Below are 21,312 nucleotides of genomic sequence, written 5' to 3'. Positions count from 1 at the left end.
AACTCTGAATTAAATAAATTGCATAGAGGTTTAATGTGTGAATCCAGTATGTGTTCCATGATGAGTCTTGATTATCCCAGAATGAGTACACGAGTAAGCTCTGCTCATTGTCGGAAACATATTATATTATGACCTCTAGCTGTACAATATTATATAGGGCTATGATTTGAGACACCAAAGCATCAAACTGGCTCAGAAGGTGCTGCTACTTACAACTTTACTCACTCATAGTATTTGACTACTGTTCCTTTACCCTTTATGGGCCTCGTGTGGCACAGAGTGATAGGTGCCAGTTTTGCAACCGAAACTCTCCCCACGACCTGAGTTCGATCCCAGTGGAAGCTGGATTCTCAGGTAGACTCAGCCTTACATCCTTCCATGGTCAGTAAAATGAGTACCCAGCTTGCCGGGGAAGGTGGAGACTGGGGAAGGCAATGGCAAACCACCCCACTCTAGCCTGCCAAGAAAACGTCGCGAAAGCGGCATTCCCCCAAAGGGTCAGACATGACTCGGTGCTTGCACAGGGGACCTTTCACCTTTTTCACCTTTACCAGTACTGCAGTTGGACATGTTGACTAAGGATAGTAGAAGTTGGATCCAATCTGGAGAGCATCAGCAAGTACAGCCACCTCGTCTTTTCTTATCAATCCTTAAGCGACTTCACTGGCTGCCCCACCATTTCTGCATCTAGTTCAAAAGCTGCCCAAAGTTGTCATGTGTGAGATGGGCAGCAGAGAAATTTGAGGAAGGAAGGAAGGAAGGAAGGAAGGAAGGAAGGAAGGAAGGAAGGAAGGAAGGAAGGAAGGGCCAAACCGAGTGGTTTAATTCATGCTTTGAATGTGTTCCTGACTAAGGGCAGTCAGGCACACAGAAATACTACCTTATTATACAGTCAGATCTAATTTCAAAGACTGTGGTATACTTAAAATTATAATATAATAAATATAAATCTTTATATCATAGAACTCTTGGTTGTTTAGCAATAAAACGGATTGATACATTTACAGCTGTGAACTCTGTTTTCTTCACATTTTCAGATGTGTTTAAATATATGAAATGATTTTAATGGAAAACAATATGGAGGAGAGGTAGGATGAACATGTCTACCTTAGTTAAATATCTAATGGAGAACAGAGAACTGAGGTGTCATCTATAATGCCAAAGACCCAGCAATTCCCAATTAATATCTTAATCTAAACCATAGAATTTATTAGGTTGTTAGTGAAGTTATACATAATAAAACATGTATCATCTGTGGCATGTGCTTTGTGATGGACTATACTCCCTTTATTCCAAGGCTTGTTTGTTATGGTGGCGAAGCAGCAAAAACAAATTTGGTTTCCCAATGACAACATTGTTTTGAGTTCGGAAGGCTCACCAAGGAAGTAGAAACACTTTGTCCTGCCAGACAGTGAGCTGAAAAGAAGAGGATGCAGCGGCTTTCTTGGAAAGGATATACGCAGGAGAGGTATTGCTAATTTCCTCTCAGATTTTCTACAGTAAGTTTGCTTCCTACTCTTTGACCCTCTTCCCCAAATTACTGTTTAATTTGCTGTTTTAAAAGTTGTTACTGGAACACACACAATAGACTGGAGAGTCATGTAAGTAGGATAAATGAATTCTCTCAGCCCTTCCTCAATGTAGAGTAAGAAAAAGCAGGGAAAAATTAAGGATCATTTTATCCTATTTACTATTACTTTCTAGAAATTTAGGAGAGTCATCCTGTCTGTACCTGCAAATACTTTGGAGGGATCGGGAAGCAACTGTTTGTTTTTCCTGACATGGAAAGAGCCCCGGCCGAATTCAAAGTCATTTCCGTTTAGGGCTGAACAATTACTAAACGTGTTCTGTTGAAATTTTTTTTAAAAAGCCTCCTTCCCAGACAAAACAGAGGATTGCATAACAAGCCAAAATACTACACATCGCCAGGTCAGTGCAATCCTTAACACGCCACAGTCAATGCTCAGTCCTTAGCTGCAGAAGCTCCCCAATACAACGAGTATCACAAATGCGCTGCTTGAGCATCACCTCCTAGTTTAACTCCGTGGGTTAGTCTGATATTAAAACTCCTGGCTAAAAGTACTTCTGCGATTATGAACTTGGTGGCCGAAGTTAACACAATCTCACGGATGTCTCATAAAAAAAACAAAACCCTGCTGGATCGGTGTCCCAACAGCCAGTGCAAACCTCCGGGTATTCACTCACCTCCCGCAATTCGGCTTCCTTGTTCAGCGCCGCGATCCAGGCTTTCTGCCATTCGCTTCTCCAGCTGTTCAGAGACAGCAGCCAGGTGAAAAGGGAGCTCTCCTCGTCCTCTTGCAGGAGCCCCGGAGACGAGGGCCGCGGAGGCGGCTTCCCACCGCCTTGCCGCAGGACGCTCAGGCCATACTGCACCAGGTAGACGGTCAGGACGGCCAAAGCAGCTGTAAACAAGGAGAGCAGCGAGAACTGCTGGAGTTCATCCAGCCAGCAAGCCAGCCACGACATGACTGACCATAATTACCGGGCCGGCTCTCCTCCTCTCAAGAGCGGGGAAGCCCTTCGCATGGCAAGACTCCTTCCCTCCGCAGCAGACCCCGAGCATGCGTCCCTCCGGTCCCCCAGAGAAGCCTCTCCTTCGCGAAGTCTGGAGCTAGCGGTCGGAGCGAAGGCGAGCGGCTGACGAAAGGGCTCGGGCAAGGTGTTCCGCCTCCGCCGAACTGGCACGCTTGCGAGGTCGGAGGCGCGGCGCAGCCAGCAGGACGCGGCGAGGAGGAGAGGCAACGTCACGGGAGCGGCCCCGCGCCACTGGGCTTTCAAAGGACTGACACGCAGCGCACCCGCCCGCGGGCGCTGGCCGGGAGGAGCAGTCAAGCGGGTCACCAAAGGAAACATTCCCAACCCAGAAAGGGAAAAGCAGAGGCGACGCAGTTTTCGCCCCTTTACGAGAATCCGGGCGGGAATTTCTCCCGCTACCAGCTACGTCCTACTCTTGGTGCAGCGCCCCTTTTTTCCGGCTCTTCAGGCCCTAAGCTTACACCGTGAGCGGTAGGGAGACGATGGCGACGCAGGGAGCCGCTGAGGGGCAAGGCTGGTCTGCTGCACTGCTCCGGGCGTTCCCCTAGTCCTAGAGCCCTTGTAGTGTGCCGTCTCCAGTCCCGGCGTTGGGGGGAAGGGTTTTTCCCCCACACCCGTGGCTTGGGGCTTTCCTGCCGTCCACTAGAGGGAAGGAAAGTGGAAAACGCTGCACCGACAGCTGTCCTTTTGCTGTGTCTGGAAAATAAGGCAAACCAAGCTGTGCCCACACGAAGGTAGAGTTGGCGGTTTCTGCAGCTACAAATAGTAAAGGAAAGTCCCTGCTGCCTCCTCCCCCTCCTTGCTTGGGATCACTACTGTCATTCCCATGACACTGGGAGGCAGCAGCAGTGCTCTTCGGGGACGGTGGAGGTAAGGGCAGAGATCATGGTAGAAAACAGTCAGTGGCATCTGCTGCTGTTATAAGAATGGTAAAAGCAGTGTCATGCCACAAGCTCTACCTGTTTTGCATGTGTGCAGCATCACAACACAGATATAAAAGGGGCAGTGGTTAAGTTGCAAAGCTGCAACACTGCTTTCATTGGGCATTCATCTCCCTCACTCCTGCAGATGCTCTGGAGGTGGCAGGTAGGAATACAGACCTCATGGAATACCTTCCACAGTTTTGGCATTCCAGTGGAGCCAAAAAGAGAATAGAAAATGTTGGCTGCCCAGCAAGGCTCCATTCTCTCCAGCAGCCAAAGGAGAAATGGCTATGGAGACACATCTACGGCCAGATGGGAGGGGATGGTCCTTCAGCTCCTCTTTCCTGTGAATCCAAATGTTGGCACAGAGGAAGACTTGAACTGATTTCCCTTGGAAACTACTACTTTTCTCCTGGCTCTCTTTGACCCAGTCTCTACCTGCTTCAGTGGCAGACTGGCCCTCAGATAAGGCTCTGGTGCGAGGACATGTCATCAGCCTTAAGCAAGCCATTGTGGAGCTGAGCTTTACTGTGCCTCAGCAGTGTCCCACAGTTTTGATTGCAGGACAGTTTCAGGGCAATGGATGGTGGATTTGCTTCTTTCTTTCCCCACTGATCCAGCATTATGTACCAATGGGGAAAAAAAAATCACCAGTGCCTCTCCTGAATTAATGGCAAAGAGAGATGCCAGAAGTTCTCTGCCCTTCCTCCTGTATTCCTTTTACACATTGTCAGCCAGACTACTTGTCACGGGCTATTTTCCCTTTTCACTTGTTAGGATTAATACCAATCAATTGTCTTGGGAATATCCATTTTCTCAGGATATGGAGAATCAAGGGATTCATATTCCCTTGGCAAAAATGATCTACTTTTCAAAGCCAGTGCACTGAAGGCCCCCACCAAGCCATACCTAACCCTAACTGTTATTGCCTTCTTCTCCACTTGATTTTCTCAACTCTAAACAAAACAGATGTCATGTTCACTGTTTCAATGTACACTATACATCGTAACGTTTCACATGCCATGGCAGTGACACACGTTTCTGTTTGGGAGGGAGCTGCTGTGAAACCTTGTACCAAGCTCTGTATCTATGTTCATTTCAATGGAATGTGTTTGGGTTATGTTCTCTGTTCAAGGACTTTTCCTGCAGACCATCAGAAGCCGTAAGGAGCGCCTGAGATTGTGAACTTGGGAAGATTCTACAGGGGGAGGGATCTCATTTGCACCAAGGGTTTTTAGTTTGCATTTGGCGCGCTTTTATCATTCTCAGCTTTCTCTGTGATCCTGCATACTATTCTTTAATAAATCAGATATCTTTGAATTCCTGCTCATGAGTCTGATAGTGTTTTAGAATAGGCATTCATTACATAAAGCTGAGAATCACCAAAGCTGTACCGTTAGCTCCTACCAAGATTAGTTTCTTGTGAGGGAAAATAGTTAATAATGGCCGAGTCCAAGCTCACGACCAGGGGACTTGAGGGCCGGCTAGCTTGATGCCCAAGTCGACGGTCAAGAGCGGAGAACTGAGCCTCACCCCAGAACCTTCAGATTTCCGGGAGGAATAGAGTTCCAGCCCTGAGGTGGAGGAATCTGACGATGGGGGAGAACCAGAGCAACTGGCACCCAGCGAATCGCCCGCAGAGTTGATCACCTGGAATGAAATGGGAGAACCCCAGCCAGGGACGTCCCAGGCATCCTGGAAGTATCGGTTCCCGCTGACCCCAGACATAGAATCTACCACGGTATCAACAGAGAGACAGCCTAACACGCGAGGGAGGGAGGAACCTCAAACCCCTGAAAGGCTGAGTGGTGGAGGCCAAAATAGAATTGATGGAGTACATGTTAAGAAACCTGTCTCTATCATTGGGGGGGCAGGGGAGGCGCGGAGGAGATCCCAGCTTCACGCAACCATCCCCCATCCTCCCACCCGGACCGCCGGCGGAGCAGGGCTGGAGACGGCTCCGGGATGAATCTCCACCCCACAGAGCTCGACCACCAGTGTCCCCACCCTGAAGAGGGAGAACTACTGTAACCTGGGGCCCAACCACTCAAGCAGCCGCCAATTCCGCTCCAACAGGAGTGGGGGTGAGAGACTTTTCTGTCAAGTTTGATGGGGATCCAACCAAGTTATCTTTCTTTCTAACCAATGCTAAAAGTTACATGAGGCAGTTTGGAGCATACTTCCCTTCCGAAGAGGCTAAGATAACTGCCATTGCCACCAAGTTGAAGGGTCGAGCGGCTGACTGGTATGTTCAATTAAGTGAGGCTGACTCCCCTGAACTTGAGTATTTCGAGGACTTCATGTGGGCATTAAAACTGCATTTTGAGGATCCTCTGGCCAAGGCAAGAGCTAAGAAGGTGCTGAAGGATCTTACCCAGGGCCAACTGTCTGTAGCTGATTACGCCCTGGAGTTTAAGGCTTTAGCTGGGAAAATCCCCGACTGGTCTCAGTCAACCTTAATAGAATGGTTTAAAGAGGGACTCAACCGGGATGTCCTATGGTGGGCGTTGTGTAGAGACGACCCAGAGACATTGTATGAATGGATCTGTCTGGCCGGCAAGGCTGAGCACGCCCAGCATACCTTCATGCAAACCAGACCTGAAAAACCACCAGCCACCATGATGGGACCCCAAAGTGCCGCAATTGCTGCCTGGCCAGGCTATAGAGCCTGGGAAGAGGACAGAGATTGGCGCTATTCGAGGGGTCAGTGCCTCCGATGTGGAAAGGAAGGGCATCGAGCAGCTGATTGCCCAAAAGCCAAGGCTGGAGATCGAGCGGGCAAGCTGCCGGCCAAATCGCCGCCCCCCTCGCGGTGGATGACAGCAGCCAAGGGGGCGGCCGATGCTGAGGAAGTATTCTACTTCTCGGGAGAGGCTGAAGATGACTCTAAGGAGCCGGCGGGAAATGCCAGCCACCTGCCATGAAGAGCGCCTGCGGGCAGGTGGGGGAGGATGGGCGTGAGGATGCTATGGTGAGTGCTGACTGTCCCACTTTAGCAGTAAAACTGAAATTGGGCTCCCGCACAAAAACTACAGAGGTCTGGGCTTTAGTTGACTCTGGGTGTTCCAGGTGTCTAATTCACCCTGTTCTGGTTGCTGCTTTGGGCCTGCCTAGCTTCCCCCTCCAGCAGTCTTTGATCTTCACACAGTTGGATGGTTCAACGGCAGGGGCGGGGGGCAGCAACCCATTTCACTGGAACTGTCGCAATGCAAATGGGCAGCCACCGTGAGACTTTAAAATTCGTAGTAACACCTGTTGGCAATCCCTTGGTAATTCTGGGGATCCCTGGTTGACCTATCGAAGCCCATATATAAACTGGGAACACAGAACTGTGACTTTTAAAGATGGGTTTTACCAAGCTCCTACAGCGGAGAGAGCTTCACGTGCGGGGGTTGGAAGGGCTGCAGTCGCTACGCCGCGCCCTAACTTGGTACATCTAGAAGGCTTGCCTGATTGATACCAAGACTTTGCAGACGTTTTGGGGGAAATGGAAGCAGATCAGCTACCCCCCCCCCATCGGAAAACTGACTGTGCAATAGAGTTGGTTCCCAATGCTCAATTGCCCAAGCCAAAAATTTATCCAATGACTCAGAAAGAGCTTGAGGCATTTATTGACAAAAATCTGTCAAGGGGGTTTATTGAACCTGCAAATTCCCCAGTTGGGGCCCCTGTGCTATTCCGGGAAAAGAAAGATGGCACGCTTCAACTCCGTACGGACTATCAAGGGTTAAATTCCATCTCAATTTGCAACAAGTACCCTCTTCCACGGATGAAGGACATGTTAGCTCATTTGTCTAAGGGCAAGATTTTCTCCAAGCTCGATCTTCGTGAAGCCTATTTTCGTATCTGCATACGAGCTGGAGATGAGTGGAAAACCAATTTTAATTGCCCACTGGGTTCATTACAGTACAAAGTCCTCCCTTTTGGGTTGGCAGGGCCGCCTGGAGTCTTCATGCAATTGATTAATGAAGTATTACATGATCATTTGCTTAAAGGGGTCCTGGTTTATTTAGATGATGTTCTCATTTACACTGAAACTGAGGAGGAACACAAACGCCTCCTCAAACAGGTGTTAAGCAAGCTTAGAGATGCCAAACTCTATGCCAAACTTTCCAAATGTGAGTTTCACAAAACCCAACTTGACTATCTGGGCTATAGGGTATCTGACAAGGGCATTGAAATGGACCCTGCAAAAATTCAGGCGATTTTAAGTTGGGAACGTCCCCGCACCCGGAGGCAATTGCAAAGTTTCCTCGGGTTCAGTAATTACTATCACCAATTTATCCAGGGGTTCGCTGAGATTGCTTTGCCCCTCACTGATTTACTCCATACCAAGGGCTTGGGGGAGACACGCAAAGTAAAAAACCCTGGGGCAGTGCTGAATTGGATGCCTGAATGCCAGGCAGCATTTGAGAGGTTAAAAACCCTCTTCACTGCTGAGCCTATTCTACAGCACCCTGATCCTGAACACCCCTTTGTGGTCCAAGTTGATGCTTCTGATTCCTCAGTTGGGGATATATTGTTACAGAGAGATTCTGAAAATCACTTAAAACCCTGCGCTTATCTGTCCAGAAAATTTTCTGAAACCGAACGCCGTTGGCATGTTTGGGAAAAGGAGGCGTTTGCTGTAAAAGCCACTTTGGAAGCCTGGCATCACCTCCTGGAAGGCACTAAATGCCCTTTCGAGGTTTGGACTGATCACAGGAATTTGGAAGCCCTCCGCACCCCCCAGCGTCTCAGTCCTAAACAGATTCACTGGGCTCAATTTTTCAGTCGCTTTAACTTCCAGTTAAAATTTATTCCGGGAAAGAAAAACTTTCTGGCCGATGCTTTGTCACGTTTACCTCAGGACCTTGACCAGGTGGCAGATGTGGTTGGGACTGTTCTCACTGAACCACAACTGGGTTTGGTTGCTGTCACTTGGAGCCAGACCCGTGCGCAGGCAACCCCGCCCCCAGCCCAGTCTGGGAAGCGGAAAGTGCAAGTTCCTTGTCAATTACAGAAAGACTTTCTCCAGGCGCTGAAATCTGACACTTGGTTGCTAGCTAATAAAGACACTGTTTCTTTTGAAAACGGTCTGGCATGGGTGCAACACCGCCTTTATGTACCCGAAACTTTAAGAGCTGACATTTTACAGTGTTCCCATGATGATAAACTTGCTGGGCATTTTGGTTTTGTCAAGATATTACATTTGGTTCGTCGTCAATTCTGGTGGCCTACCTTGAGACACGATGTAAAAGACTATGTGGCTTCCTGTCCTGTTTGTGCAATGTCAAAACATATGGGGGGGGGGGGGAAACCACAGGGGCTTCTACAGCCTGTGGCCAGCCCGTCCCATCCCTGGGACGAGATTTCTATGGATTTTACTGTGGATCTTCCTCCCAGTCAGAAGAAAACTGTCATTTGGGTTGTAAAAGGTTTTTTTTCCCAAATAGGCACATTTCATTCCATGTGCATCCATCCCGTCCGCCCCGCAATTGGCGCGCCTATTTCTCATCCACATCTACCATCTCCACGGTAGCCCCTCCTGTTTGGTCAGTGACCGCGGGACACAGTTTACTTCCCAGTTTTGGAAATCATTTAAAAAATTGATTGGCACCAAACAAGCGCTGTCCACCTCTTCCCATCCTGAGACTGACGGATCTACTGAGATTTTGAACTCCACCCTTGAACAATTTCTTAGAGCATACATTAACTACTATCAGGACGATTGGGTGGGGTTACTGCCTTTTGCTGAAGTGGCTTACAACAATGCTGTCCATCAAAGTGCCGGGCAAACCCCTTTTCGTGTGGTTTCTGGTCACGACTTTGTTCCCATCCCTGAACTGCCACAACCCCCTTCCCAAACATGTTCTGCCTCTGACTGGGCTGTTAAGCTGGCTGATTCCTGGCCGGTGATTCAACAAGCTTTGGCTGATGCCCAGGCTGCTTACAAATTTCAAGCCGATAAGCATTGTTCCTTGCAACACGACTTCAAGATTGGGGATCAGGTGTATCTATCTACCAAATTTATCAAGTCACCACAACCCTCTAAAAAACTTGCTCCCAAGTTCATTGGTCCTTTCCCTATTGTTGGTCTTATCAATCCAGTTACTGTTAAATTGGACCTGCCTCACAATTTGAAACGCTTGCACCCTGTTTTCCATTGCAGCTTGCTCAAGCCTGTCTACCACTCCTCCCGCTGGCATCCCCAACCTCCTCCTCCTGCTCCGATCATGATTGACGGCCAACAGCACTTTGGGGTCAAGGAGGTCGTTGATTCTTGCAAGCTTTGAGGCACCCTCCAGTATCTGGTCCGAAGGAAACACTTTCCTCATCCTGAATGGGTGTCTGCTCGCCATGTTAATGCTCCTGATTTAGTTCGCCATTTCCACTTGGCTTATTCTTTGAAGCCTGCTGCTTAGTGTTTTCTTTCTTTTGGGGGACAGTATGTCATGTTCACTGTTTCAATGTACACTATACATCATAACGTTTCACATGCCATGGCGCTGACGCACGTTTCTGTTTGGGAGGGAGCTGCTGTGAAACCTTGTACCAAGCTCTGTATCTGTGTTCCTTACAATGGAATGTGTTTGGGTTATGTTCTCTGTTCAAGGACTTTTCCCGCAGACCATCAGAAGCCATTAGGAGCACCTGGGTTTGTGAATTTGGGAAGATTCTATGGGGGGAGGGATCTCATTTGCACCGCGGGTTTTTAGTTTGCATTTGGTGCACTTTTATCATTCTCAGCTTTCTCTGTGATCCTGCATACTATTCTTTAATAAATCAGATATCTTTGAATTCCTGCTCATGAGTCTGATAGTGTTTTAGAATAGGCATTCATTACAACAGATCCTTCAGATTTCAGCAAAACAGGGAAGCCACCCATCATTTTTATTTTCTAAGAAAGCTTGTAAGTGTCCATTTGGGGTTCAGAAGCATTCTTAGAAGTAAAGATTTTCCTTTGCAGCATTCCAAATCCCCACATTTCCAATTAAAGTATCTTTTTTTTTCAAAAGATAAAGAGGGAAGGCAGGGAACTTAGAGGCCACTAAAAGTGCTATCTATGGGCACATTAGCACTCCTGTATGCCTTACTGGGGCCAGAATATAAAATGTAACTCAAGAGAAGGAAACACACCATTTCTTAAGATAAATTCAGTATAGCATTCAGATCAGAGGATTCATAGAGGCCCAGTGATTCTTAGAAGCAATGGATCCATGAATTTTGCAATGAAAATTGTGGTCACAATCTGCAGGTAAAATAGGATCCATGTTGTTAAGTTTTATGAAAGCCTAGCATGGACACCTACAATTGATAGGCTGACAATATGTCTCGTTTTGAATGGGACAGTCCTGTTTTTTTAACATTTCCTGACCGTCCCGTCATTTTAATGTCAATTTTGTCCCGTTTTTTAAACACGCTGGAGCTGTTATTGGGAAAAGCAGGAAAAAATTGAAATTGAAATTGAAAAGGAGGCTGACTTACCCATTGGCAGTAGTTCTCAATCTGGCGGGAAACCTAGAGCCAAACTGCAGGAACGGCTGATTGGCAGTGAGCAAGAAAAAGAGTCACTGCTGCCAATCAGTGCAGTGGATGACAGTCGGAAAAGCGCACCCAGCAGAAAAGAAGCCGATTGGCTCTCATGCCAAAACGGCAGGAAGAAAAATAAAAGGGTGCGCCAGGGAAGAACAGGTTGTCGGTGACAACCTCTCACTAGACTCCTCTGTTCCTGTCCTCCCATCTCAGCTCGCCGCCGCCCTCAGCCCTCCTGCACTTCAGCCTCTTGCCACCTCGTTCCTGTCCTCCCGTCCCAGCTCACTGCCACCCTTAGCCCTCCTGCAACCTCTCTGCCCAATGCCATCCCTGCACCAGCTTCTCCAGACCCAACCATTGCCGCACCTCCCCCTCCTGCACCTTCCAGGCTTACTGTCAATAACTTTTTTTATCATCTTTTTCATGAATACGGAATATTACATAAGTTTAACCCTGTCCCATTTTGGTTTTGTCTGAAGGAAATATGGTCAGCCTAACAATTGATGAAGGTATGTACATTCCCAACATGGCTGCCATGGACTTCTGGTGGGGATATGGTGGACTGAGCAGCTGTGCCTGTGGGCTTAGCAGGTGGAACTGACAATGCGGCAATTTTTTTCGGGCTCAGGCAGGTTTTCTTGAAGCCCAGGAGTGTTCTCTGGATAAAGGAAAACACCTGGAATCACCCCATCTGTCCTCCAGTCAGCTGCTTGCAGCCAGAAGATCGCAAACAGCATTTGCATTCGACTGGTAAGAGCTAGCTAGGAAGTGGGGCAGTCATCATTTTCCAAGTCGTGCTGTAGCCTTAAAGGGATGCTAAGACTGGCCACCCCATTTCTAAATCACCAAATTTATATATATTTTTAAGTATGCATACCCTAAGAGAGGCTTTCTACAGTGAGGAGAAGCTGGCTCTCTTGGTGCTTATTGTTATTTTGGGGATTACTTTAAAAAAAATTTTTTTTTTAAGTTTTGGAATTTGTTTTCCTTCCATATATAAAGGAGGATTAAGAGTAAACAATTGTCTTCCTGTTACTATTTTTGTATTAAATTTAAAGATATTAGCATTTTCCTACACTTTTAATCGGCTGATTCAAACCTTCAACTTTCTGTTTCTACTTTCCCTTGGGAACTATCTGCTTATCTCATTTTTGCTTGTGTAAATACACTCCAGAACATTTCCATGTCTTCGACTTTAACTCGTTAAGCTCCTAGGGGGTGCCATAATCTACTGTGTGAGACATGGAAGATTTTAAACAGATTTCTTCTGACTCCTACCAAGCTTTTACACAAGACATTCAGGACATTGTGGAAAATATGAGGTCTAAAATGTGTCATCTCCTACATTGGGGATGTGGTGGATGAAACTGAGGAATCCAACAGTGATGGAGATTTTTCTTCTAAGAATGAGATCAGGATTTCTATTGAGATGCGGGATGAGTTGGAGAAATTTAAGGGAAAGAGGGATCTCCAAGCAATAAGTGAAATTGACTTTCTGGTGAAATGCCATGAAAAATAAAGGGTCATTATGTATGGGAGGTTCTCTGAAGAGCAGTTGGAATTTTTGAGGGGGGCAGTTGGGCTGTTTGATTTTTTCAAGATAAACCAAATGCTCTGATTTATTTTGAAGTGGGATCAGGATTAAAGAATGTTTACCTGGATTGCTTTTAGGGTTTGATTGATGTTATTTGTTTTTAAGGATTTGGATTAAGATTATTAGGGTATAAAAATGGTTATCTGGATGATTTTAAGGATTTGATTTATGGTTACTGTTTTGAATTATTTTTCTTTTTTGGGTTTATTAAGATTATTAAAATAGTTGTACTATTAAGTATAATGGCGGACAATTCATGTGCTTTTTAGTTTGATTTTTATTATAGTAGACAGAAATGTATAGAATAGTAGTAGGAAGGGAATAATTGTTATCTTTTGGGGGGGAAGTTGTTTAAGAGGTTTATATGATTTTTTTCTTTATTTTAATATAAGAGGAGGCCTTATCTCTTGCCTTATCTCACTCAGTGAATCCAACAAGTAGAGAAATTAGGGGTCTAACTTTTGCCTCCATACAGTATGAAAGATTTGATAGCCATAAGATCTACTCAGCAGATTTCTTCATGAATAATGCATGGAAGCATTATTATCAAAGCAATGTTGTTATACACATCAGTGTAATGCAGTACAAACATACTTTGTAACATAAATGTAACATGATGAAAACTGGTCCAGTGGCTTTTCCAGGACTTGTGATCATCAGAAGTGTGGAAAATATTTGCAGAATTCCCAGCCAACATGGAAATTCCTAGCATATCTGGAAGTTACCCAATTTCAGAAGTCTGCATTAAGACAATACATAGCCTGGAACCATAATTGAAGTAAAACATAACTTTGATCTTTATTTGGAGCAGTTTTAAAACTGTTTTAAAAAGTTCAACATGTTGCATATTCCCATCAACAGGGATCAGACTAATAAAGATTAACATTAGGGGCTCTACATTGGTAATTTAACCACTTTTATTGCTTGCTTGTTTACTTCTCTTTTAATTTTTTTAAATAAGAATTTTATTGTATTATATCTCAAAGTATAGTTAAAAATACAAAAAACAAAGAGTACAGTAAAGATAGAAGATAGAACTAAAAAAGAACAAAAACTATAAAAGTGAAAATAGAAAATAGAAACAGAAGTGGCTTCCAACTACTTCCAATACAGATATAAGTACAATTAAGAAGGATATTCTCTTACCATTAATTAATCCATATTAACATTATATCTATCAAAACAAACCATCTAATCATCAAAACCCACAATCAAAACTTCATTTTTTTCTGACTCAAGCACATAATCCAAAAGAGGTGGCCACAAAGAGACAAATCTAGAAACAGTATTATCTCTTATTAAAGCTGTTAACTTTGCCATTTGAGCCAAGTCCATTAATTTAATAATCCATTCTTCTACTGTAGGTATTTGTGGATCTTTCCATGATTGTGCATATAATAATCTTGCAGCAGTGATCATATACAAAAACAAAGTTCCATGCTGTTTCTCCAATTTTTTTCTTGATCAAATAGTTCTCTTTTAATTGATTTAGACCTTGCATTTGAATCTTTGTGGTTTTTTTTAGTTGGGCTACGGAGAACCACATATTTTAAGAAACTGTATGCACACTATCTAAATTCAACTACAACACCAAGTTTTGAAAAAAAAATTGAACATAGTAATTAGCCAGGATTACATGTTAAATTACATTTAATATTACTGTCTGCAAGTAACATTTTAACCTGATACATAATAATGGTTAAAACAATGAACTATGAATTATAAAAGTCAATGTACTGTAGCTGACATTACAATAGTTTTATCAAAATCTCACGCTGGAGTGATGGATGGTAAACTAATTTCAAGAGGCCTCAGAGACAGTCCAACACATAGTGGCTGGATGTAAGATGCAGGCAAGAACAGCGTACACTGAATGGCACAACGAAGTAGCTGGCATTGTATTCAGGAACATCTGCACAGTGCATGGGCTAGACCCTCCCAAGTCCATACTGGAGATTCCACAGAAGGTCATGGAGAATAACAGGTCTAAGATCCTGTGGGACTTCCAGATCCAGATGGACAGGCAGGAACTGGCCAATCAACCAGACATGATGGTAGTAGGCAAAGACCGGAAGACAGTGGTGGTGATAGATGTAGTGGTGCCAAGTGACAGCAACATCAGGAAGAAGGAGTATGAGAAGCTGGAGAAGTACCAGGGCCAGAAGGAGAAACTAGAGAGGAAGTGGATCATGAAAGCCAAAGTGGTCTGAGTGGTGGTAGGGGTACTTGGGGTTGTGACTCCCAGGCTGGGAGAGTGGCTCCAACAGATCCCAGGAGCAACATCAGAGCTCTCTGTCCAGAAGAGTGCAGTGCTAGGAACAGCTAAGATACTATGCAGAACCCTCAAACTCCCAGGCCTCTGGTAGACGACCTGAGGTTGAGGAAGACACATACCACCCATAGAGGTGAGAAGAGAACATATATATACTTACATACATACATACATACATACAATTTTCTTTTTGATGCAGCTGCAGCAGCAAGCTTATTCACAACATCCCAGAACCATAGACTGGGACCAGAACTTTTTCACTTTATTTTTATATATATATATATATATATATATATATATGCCCCAACCACAGATGCTGAAGAAGCTGAGGTAGAGCAGTTCTATGAGGATCTGCAGCACCTATTGGACAACACACCTAAAAGAGATGTTATTTTCATCACAGGAGACTGGAATGCTGAGGTGGGCAGTCAAATGACACCTGGAATTACAGGTAAGCATAGCCTGGGAGAACAAAACGAAGCAGGATATAGGCTGATAGAATTTTGCCAAGACAACTCACTCTGCATAACAAACACTCTCTTCCAACAACCTAAGAGACGGCTTTATACATGGACTTCACCAGATGGACAAAACCGAAATCAGATTGACTACATCCTTTGCAGCCAAAGGTGGCGGACATCTATACAGTCAGTAAAAACAAGACCTGGAGCTGACTGTAGTTCAGATCACAAACTTCTTATTGCACAATTTAGGATCAGACGAAAGAGATTAGGGAAGACCCACAGATCAGCTAGATATGAGTTCACTAATATTCCTAAGGAATATGCAGCGGAGGTGAAGAATAGATTTAAGGGACTGGACTTAGTAGATATGGTCCCGGAAGAACTATGGACAGAAGTTCGCAACATTGTTCAGGAGGCGGCAACAAAATACATCCCAAAGAAAGAGAAAACCAAGAAGGCAAAATGGCTGTCTGCTGAGACACTAGAAGTAGCCCAAGAAAGAAGGAAAGCAAAAGGCAACAGTGATAGCGGGAGATATGCCCAATTAAATGCAAAATTCCAAAGGTAAGCCAGAAGAGATAAGGAATTATTTTTAAACAAGCAATGCGCAGAAGTGGAAGACGACAATAGAATAGGAAGGACAAGAGACCTCTTCCAGAAAATTAGAACCATCGGAGGTAAATTCCAGGCAAAAATGGGTATGATCAAAAACAAAGATGGCAAGGACCTAACAGAAGAAGAAGAGATCAAGAAAAGGTGGCAAGAATATACAGAAGACCTGTATAGGAAGGATAACAATATCGGGGATAGCTTTGACGGTGTGGTCAGTGAGCTAGAGCCAGACATCCTGAAGAGTGAGGTTGAATGAGCCTTAAGAAGCATCGCTAATAACAAGGCAGCAGGAGACGACGGCATCCCAGCTGAACTGTTCAAAATCTTGCAAGATGATGCTGTCAAGGTAATGCATGCTATATGCCAGCAAATTTGGAGGTGAAAAGGCATGACCATATAAGGTAAAAGCTCCTGATTTGCCTGGAGGGCAGCTTGCCTGGGCTTGTTAGGTTTTGGTTTCCTTTCTATCAGCCTTCCTCCCTGTCCTCTCTGAGCGTGTGTGAATGCACAAGCTTGAAAATGTTTTTGTGCTTTCTGTAAATACATTTATGTTTATAGAAATGCCTGGTGTGTGATTTTTCTGATCTCTTGGGCCAAACGCTTTCCAGCACTCTGACAGATTCATCCTTGCAATTTCTCCAAAATGCTTGATTTGTTAATCTATTGACCAATAGATGGCAGCAACGAGTTAGAAACTGGTCTCTCTTGGTGGAAATCTGGTGGTCATCTAGAGTTCTGCAGTCAAGATGCAGCCATTGGTAAGTGTTGGAGAACTGAAGTTTGAGCAATCAATTTCAGATTCTCATGTCAGATCACAGTATAAATACAGCTTTGATAATCCAAAAGGGTAGTAGAACAATATGTAATTGATTATGAAGCACTATTTGGAAGGTATAATTAATGTGTGCCACCTTCTCATTTAACTATCAATTCAAGATATATGAAAAATTGCTAAATACCTTCTGATTCTGTATTTGAAAGATCTATGCTTAGTAGGATTTATTCAGATAAATGAGCATGGTTTGCAGTCTTTAAGCTTCAATTCTACATTTATGTATGGAGATGAAGCCTAATACTTATTTGCAAGTACAGTATGCTTAACTGAACTCATTAGGGTTTACATCTGAGCAGTGTGAATAAGATGTAGCTCTTACTCTGCAGTTAAGGGACTTATCCCAAGTAAACATGCCTTGGACAGAGTGACATCTTATGACACTAAGTCATAATGCTGTTTGGTTGGTTTTGGCATAGCATCTTGCATGAACATTGTGGTTTGTGAATTCTTTATGGCTCAGTATGGTATGTTAATCCATCTGACTGTAGTTTATTGAATAAAGCATGGTAGAGCAAATAATGACTGATGATGATATATGAACCTGATCTGTAGATGGGTGTTAAGTCACACTTAAATAACAAGGACTTTCTTTTGTGCATTAAGAACTAGAATACTGCCATTATATTTAATATGAGACAGAATAACTCTAGAGAACAAGTTTATTTTACTCCAAATTTTCTCGATAAAGAACTATATAATGAAAACATACAGTAGAAAAGTAATACAAAGCAGCAACATTACATTAAAAGAATTCTGAAACTAGGAATTTTCAATCCTAAAAAAGTTAGATTTCTACTTAAAATTTAACATAGATATTGAACTAATGTATAATGTATACAAGATATACATAATTATAAAAACAGACCTTTTAGATTTATCTTATATACCTTTAGTTTAAAACCTGAAAAACTCAAATAGAACTTAAATTATATTCTTGGTTATTTATTGGACATGATTATTCTAGGTGCTTTTGTAACACAGCCCCTCCCCCCGCAAATTAGACAGCAATACTATAAAAAGTAGGACTTCGTCAATTTTTAAAATCTATTTTTTCAAGCCATTTAGGTTTCACCTTTTGGCTATACAGAATCTCCACTTTACAGACACTCAAAAGGAAACTGGTTGTGTGTGTAATCGTCTAAGAGCAATGAAGTGCAAAACACTACAAAACAAAAAACCCAACAGAAATACAAACTTCACACAATCCACACAATTCATATTCAAGAACTATCAAAAATCTGGAAATGTGCGTATCTCAGCAGCTTACCATGCAAGTGCTAAAACTGTGATTAGGGTAATATTTGGATCTACTGAACTGAATTCATCTTTAAAAAAAATAACTATAATCAGCCTTGGAAAGTCATATTTCAGATATCTTTTTCAGTATATGAAATGTTAACATGTTCAGGACCTTATGGAGCGCTCATCTTCCTCTATTACTGGGAAACATAAGTTAACCCAGCTATCCTATTAAAAATGACCCCACTGTTGCATCAGTGGCCAGCTCTATAGCTGGTTTAAATACTGATTAAATAATGGCCATTGCAGGAGAAAGAAAATTATTATGCTTTAATTGTATCCAACATTCAGGCAATAAAATGTAAACAGTGTTAACACAACAAATACAAGATGATTAAGGCTAAATTAATTTTAATTAAAGATTAATAATTCACTGCTTTATCAATTTAAGACAATATTGCCTTTGGCAGCTTCTAAAAAAACCTGGTTTAGTATATCTTGTAATTTCAAAGTTCAATTTAACTACATATAACTATGGAACAACCACTAACCCACCCCCCCTCCAACCAATTTCAGTTTACATATAATCCAAAAGGTACAGTATTCAAAGCAAGCACAAGAGGAAGACCCTGATGATAAAATCTTAATAATTAAAAGGGCATGATGTAGTTCACAATCAAAGATATGATCTCTTTGTTTTGACTATATTGCCAGGTCAAATTTATTAGCATTTGCCAAGCTTGATGGCTATTTTGGGTTTAGGAGGAGTATTGGATATATTCAGCTCTTTTACAGTGCCAGAGCAAGCAGTGGTTTCTCCTACAACTCGAATATTGCTGTCATAATTCGGAAGAGATGGCAGAGTGGTACACCTTTAGAAAAATGGGGTGTGTATGATTTTCAATATGCAGTTATTGAAGATGATACGTTAGCTACCTTCCACTTAAATTACATCACTGAACCAAATGGTACTTGGAGCATATATTGGCATCTGGAAGGAAAAAATAATCTAGGTTAAAAACCTACTCACACTTACCTGGGAATAGCTTTAACTGAGACACGTATCCAAACAGAATGCAGTGGAATGTTCTATTATGTATCCAGTATCCACAATTAAGTAATTGAGAAGGACACATTTCTGAGCCTCTTGGGCTACTTTTATCCATTCCACTTTATAAAAACAAAACCAAGTTTTTAAAAAATGCTTCAACTTTTGTATCTCTTTGCTACGTAGGCATACAGTTTTAAAAAGAATTATTTCTTTTAGAATTTTCCACTTATTTCATACCTTTTTAGAAAGATTAATTTATGGTTTAGCACAGCACTTGTTTTAAATAAAACATTTGTTTTCTTGATTTTTAGGATTCTATGTTCATATATAGACACTGATAAAGCCTTGCTAGGGTAAATTCCAGTTATTTAATGAACTTTAATTTCAAGCGTCATTTTTGTTAATATGGTATGAATTTGTAATATAAACTACTAGATTTTATTCATGTTATAACTGAAATAGTAATTGTAATATGTATCTTAATATATGCACCATAAAAGTAATATTTTTAATTCTGGATGCTTATTTCATGTTAAGCCCTAAATTACTGTTTTTGAGAATGTGTGAACTATATTTGATAAAATATAGATGTCAGAAATAAAGGAATGCCTTTATTTTTTGAATAATGGGAAAATTTCCATTATACTGTTGCAAATTAAATTTAAATTTTATTACAAACAAAATATATTTCTTAAATAATATTTAGGTAGAAGAAAGAGCTTCCATAGTTTATAACTTGATTGTAATTTTAAAACATAAATTACTTTTTAAGTGGAAGTTTACATCATGCCCATCAAAATATACAGACTCAGGATTAAAAAAAAATATTGACAAGGGAAACTGCTGTTTAAGTATTTGGGGCGGGGGAATCTTTGACAGCAGTTCCCCCACTCAAGAAGCAGCAGTAACACATCTGAGGGGAGCGCACACACATACCACAAACACACCCCAACCTTACTACTAGGGGAAATATTTACAGTAGAAATTCCTTTGTTGATGATTTAAGAGAAAAGCTGTTTCCTAAAAAGTGTAGCATAGTTTTTAAAATCTAGTTGTCTGTTGTTTCCTCTTTTCCTTTATCCTAAATAAGTCTATGTCACTGGTCCTGTTGAAATGTCTAGGTGTACAGTAAACCATCCTGCTAGAAGGACATCTTTCACTGTGAGGGAGGGGCACGTTCTGGAAGAATTTAGAAACAGACATTCAATACTGAAACTTTTCTAATAGAAGCCCTACTAAAATAAAATACAGTTAACTGGTTAAAAGAAATGAGAACTCCAATTTATAAAAGTCAACCTGAGTTCTGCTACTGGCCTTAGTAAGGTTCAGAAGTGCTGCACACATTTTGAACAAAAGAAATTAACGTTAGTGCTGTCTTAATGGGGATGAGAAAAGCTTGTGCATAGACCAGTGAGAAATCAGAGCAGGTTCACATATTTTCCCTACAGAGCAGCAGCAAAGGCTACCTTCAAGCACATAGTACTGTACTCTGAAAAATCTGTTAATATCTAACTCCAAACGAAAAGAGGCAAAGGCAGCAGAGATTTGTTTTAAACTGGTTCACGTTAAGTTTTCCATGCAGGTGCCATCAAAGGATGAACTAAAATGATGAAAGATTCTCTGAGAGCCTTTTAGGTATCCAAGGTTTTGCCATAAAAATAGCAACGGTTCCATTCAGTTTAAATAAGCAGAAGAATGTAAATTCATGGTTTTTTAAATTAAGAATTTATTCTGAAGTTAAAAAGAAATGTTAACTATTAGTTTCAGCTGCCATGTCTTGCAGAATTAGATACAATAAGCTGTCATTGTTCAAAGACTACATGAACCTTGTTCTAAAGGTACCAGCCTTTTATACATTCATTTATATTTTCAAAATAAGAATAAAATACCTGGTTGTTTGGGAATGATAATATATTTGATTTGTAAACTTTGCTGCTAAGTTATTGCTTTTTCCTTATAGCATGAGGTCTTTGAAGTCAGATTTCCTTTTTTTAAAACGCAATACAAAAGCATGCTAAACACTCTAACTCTGACCACACTTACTTCTGAATCTCTTTAATAATGTAGGAATTGCTTCTGAATAAACCTTGATGGAACTAAAATATTAGAGGAGACTTTTTAAACTTCTAAATCATAGGCACACAATTTGAGGTCCCAAATCAGAAATGGCCCCTGAAAGCCTTGCGTGTAGACCCCGAAGATTGTATTCAAACACTTTTGCTGTCTTTATCTGACAGCAGGGCAAAAATGG

General features: G+C 42.4%; 1 protein-coding gene across 2 annotated transcripts in view; it reads right to left on the bottom strand.

Moving 5' to 3' along the window:
• C2CD2 (C2 calcium dependent domain containing 2) overlaps window positions 1-3,089 on the bottom strand; it is a 32,987-nt gene extending 29,898 nt beyond the window's left edge. The window contains exon 1 of one of the 2 annotated variants that reach the window (XM_063305327.1): window positions 2,206-3,089. In XM_063305327.1, coding sequence (XP_063161397.1) covers window positions 2,206-2,487 — 282 coding nt within the window. In that variant the 5' untranslated portion in view covers window positions 2,488-3,089. The remainder of the gene's footprint in view (window positions 1-2,205) is intronic. The other variant, XM_063305328.1, reaches the window with a different exon arrangement.
• Between the last annotated feature and the right edge of the window lie 18,223 nt (window positions 3,090-21,312).

The sequence above is a fragment of the Candoia aspera genome, chromosome 5 (assembly GCF_035149785.1).
Source record: "Candoia aspera isolate rCanAsp1 chromosome 5, rCanAsp1.hap2, whole genome shotgun sequence".
Taxonomy (NCBI): Eukaryota; Metazoa; Chordata; class Lepidosauria; order Squamata; family Boidae; genus Candoia; species Candoia aspera.
The sequence above is the reverse complement of the archived record's forward strand: the minus strand, read 5'-3'. Positions and strand labels throughout refer to the sequence as shown.